Here is a 3,297-nt window from a genome sequence, read left to right on the forward strand (position 1 = left end):
GGGAGGCATTGACATTGATCATGCCAACTCGGTTAAAGAGCCTCACCACGCCGAGACAATTCCCGAGGCTAAGGCCCTCGACGCCACCAGCACAGGGGCGGTCGCCACTAAGACAGGGGAGACCCATAACCCTGTCCAAAACAATGCGACGAAGGTACCCCACCCTACCGGGGCAATCCCCAAGGCTAAGGTTTCGGATGCCAAGACGAAACAAGCCCCTGCCCCCACCCAACCCCCTCAGGCAAACCCACCTACTAGTCAAAGTCCAGACAATCCCTCCCAGAACGGGGCTAGGCCCAAGGACCAAGGCAAGGACACCCCTATCTGCAGATACTATAAAAAGGGAAGATGCAGACATGGCAACTCGGGCAAGGAATGCAACTACAGACACCCCAAGCCATGCCACAAGCTTTTGACGCATGGTACTAGGGATGATCGTGGTTGCAAATTAGGAAGGGACAAATGCCCTCAGTTCCACCCACTCATGTGCAAGAACTCTGTAAGGCATGGCACATGTAGAGTCAAGTCTTGCGAATTCACACATGTCAAAGGGACGTGGAAACCAAATGACGCCAAAACCCAAGTCGCACAAACAAACACCAACACCAAAAAACCTGGCAACCTTGGGAGCACCCCAGGAAATACCAGACACAAGGCAGCATCAGGGACACCCACAGGCCCCCCCTCAAACACAAGCACAAACGCTCACTCACCTTTTTTAGAGTTAGTGACAGCTCTACAGACCACCATGAATATGCTAACCAAAGCTGTAGAGACCCAGGGCTTAATAGTAACCCAGATGCAAGGGAGTCACAGGAACTGGCCACCATTCCAGGCCCACCCGGCATTCCCCTGGGCACCCGTTGTTCACACCAACTAGAGTCCATACTAATGGGTAACATACAGGGCCTCTACCCAAAAAGCAACAAAAGCAAAGTCTCCTTCCTGAAGGAACTAACGCTAGAAGAGGACCCAATGTTTATTGCCCTCACGGAGACTCACCTGGCTACCAACGTGAAAGACTCTGAGATAGGAATAACCAACTACACCCTATATAGAGCTGATAGAGAGGGACGAAGCCATGGTGGTGTAATGGTCTACCTCAGGCACGATCTAGCTGCCCACACCAAGACACTATTATCCCACTCAAACGGGGTGATAGAACTCCTAGTCTTACACATCACCAACATAAATCTAATAATTGTAAACTGCTACCGCCCACCTCAGTGCAATCTCGAAAGCTTCTCAAAAGCTTTGGAAAAACTGAACGAAGTGCTAGAGACCACCCCACATGCCATGACAGATGTCATCATCTGTGGTGATTTTAACTTCCCCTTTATATGCTGGCCTGATGGTAGATCCAGTGGGGGCACTCTAGAAGATCAAGCCCAAGCAAAACTCCTTCTAGAGATCGCCGATAAACTGTTCCTAAACCAGCACATAATGGAGCCGACTAGAAGGAACAACATATTGGACCTCTTTTTTACCAATAATCAAGAGTCGGTCAGCAATTGCAGGTCAGAGAAAACAATCTTCTCTGACCACAATATAGTTTACATCAACACAACTTACATCAAAAGTAAGACACCGCAGGATTCCATGACTCCTCCGAACATGACACCTTTCGCCAGCTTCAACTTCTTCAGTCAAAAGGTAGACTGGGATCAATTACAACAAGACCTCAGGAAGATAGACTGGAAACTGGAACTGCAGGGATCTGATCCCAACACCACTCTCAACACACTATTGAGGATTCTGCTGGAGATGTGCACTGCTTATGTGCCAAGGAAAAGCAACAAAAAGGATCGCAGATACTCCATCCCGCGAGACAGAAAAATCCTTATGCGAAAACGTGCCAACCTCAACCTAAAACTCGTTAACAATACCAATGAGACCCAAAGGCTCATAATCTCCTCAAAAATAGAGGACATAGAGCAGAAAATTAAACACTCACACGAGGAGCAGAGAAGAACAGAGGAACACCAAGCTATAGAAAACATAAGGCACAACCCGAAATTCTTCTACAGCTACTGTAAGAAGTTCCTCAAAACCAAGTCACAGATTGGGCCCCTAGTGACAGAACAAGGCACTATAACAGATGCCCCAAAGGAAACCTGCCAGATACTGGCACACCAATATAACAGTGTGTTCAGCATACCTAAGACACAGAAGGAAATCCTTGATCCCACAACCTTCTTCAACCAGACGCCCAAGAACCTGAACCAGCTTACCAACATTCGAGTGACTGAACAGGACATCAAAAAGGCGATAAAGGAGCTTAGGAGTAACTCGGCAGCAGGACCAGACGGTGTACCAGCAATCCTACTCCTAAAATGCTGCGAGGTCTTGGCAGCTCCAATACATATGTTGTGGCTAGCCTCCTTTGACAAAGGAGAGATCCCGGCACTGCTCAAACAAGCCATCATAAGCCCAATATATAAAGGAGGAGACCGGACCTTGCCAAAAAATTATCGACCTGTCGCCCTTACATCACATATTGTCAAAGTAATTGAGAAATGTGTAAGGGACAAGCTGTTCACCTACCTTGAGGTGAATAACCTCATCAAAGAGAATCAACATGGCTTCAGGAAAGGTCGATCATGCCTTTCAAACCTACTGGCACACTATGACTGGCTACTTCGGAACCTGTCGGAGGGGAGAAATGTTGACGTAGTATTCCTAGATTTTGCTAAAGCCTTCGACAAGGTGGACCATGGTGTCCTCCTCCATAAGGCAAGGGATCTAGGAATCTCGGGGAAGCTAGGAGTCTGGCTCTTCAACTTTCTGACAGACCGTACACAAGCAGTCGCAGTCGATGGTGTGAAGTCAACCGAATCCAAGGTAATAAGCGGAGTACCACAAGGATCTGTGCTTGGCCCCCTCCTATTCCTTGTCCATATGAATGACATAAATAGTAGGGTGGACTCAACCCTCCTGTCTTTTGCCGATGACACCCACATCAGCCATGCTGTGCGAGAAAGTGGGGATGTGCAACATCTACAAGACGATCTCAACTCAGTTTATGCATGGGCCAACAACAGCAACATGCAATTCAACGATGAGAAGTTCGAGGTCTTGAGATATGGCACAAATCAAGGCATTAAAGACGACACTGAGCTGCACACGGAGAGAGGTATGAAAATCACACCAAAAGCCCATGTGAAAAGCCTGGGCATTCACTTAAGTGATGATGCCACTTTCCAACACCACATCATGCACTCAGTAAATAGAGCAAGAGGGATGGCCAGCTGGGTCCTAAGGACCTTCTCCTCAAGAGAGGTTCAAGTGATGCTTACC

General features: G+C 47.9%; 1 protein-coding gene across 1 annotated transcript in view; it reads left to right on the plus strand.

The window, feature by feature from the left end:
• Nucleotides 1–891: 891 nt before the first annotated feature.
• Nucleotides 892–3,297, plus strand: part of LOC143041565 (uncharacterized) — a 3,551-nt gene continuing 1,145 nt past the window's right edge. The window contains exon 1 of the mRNA XM_076213577.1: nucleotides 892–2,841. Coding sequence (XP_076069692.1) covers nucleotides 892–2,841 — 1,950 coding nt within the window. The remainder of the gene's footprint in view (nucleotides 2,842–3,297) is intronic.

This window comes from Oratosquilla oratoria, chromosome 31 (genome assembly GCF_046742065.1).
Source record: "Oratosquilla oratoria isolate Oo_2021 chromosome 31, ASM4674206v1, whole genome shotgun sequence".
Lineage (NCBI taxonomy): Eukaryota > Metazoa > Arthropoda > Malacostraca > Stomatopoda > Squillidae > Oratosquilla > Oratosquilla oratoria.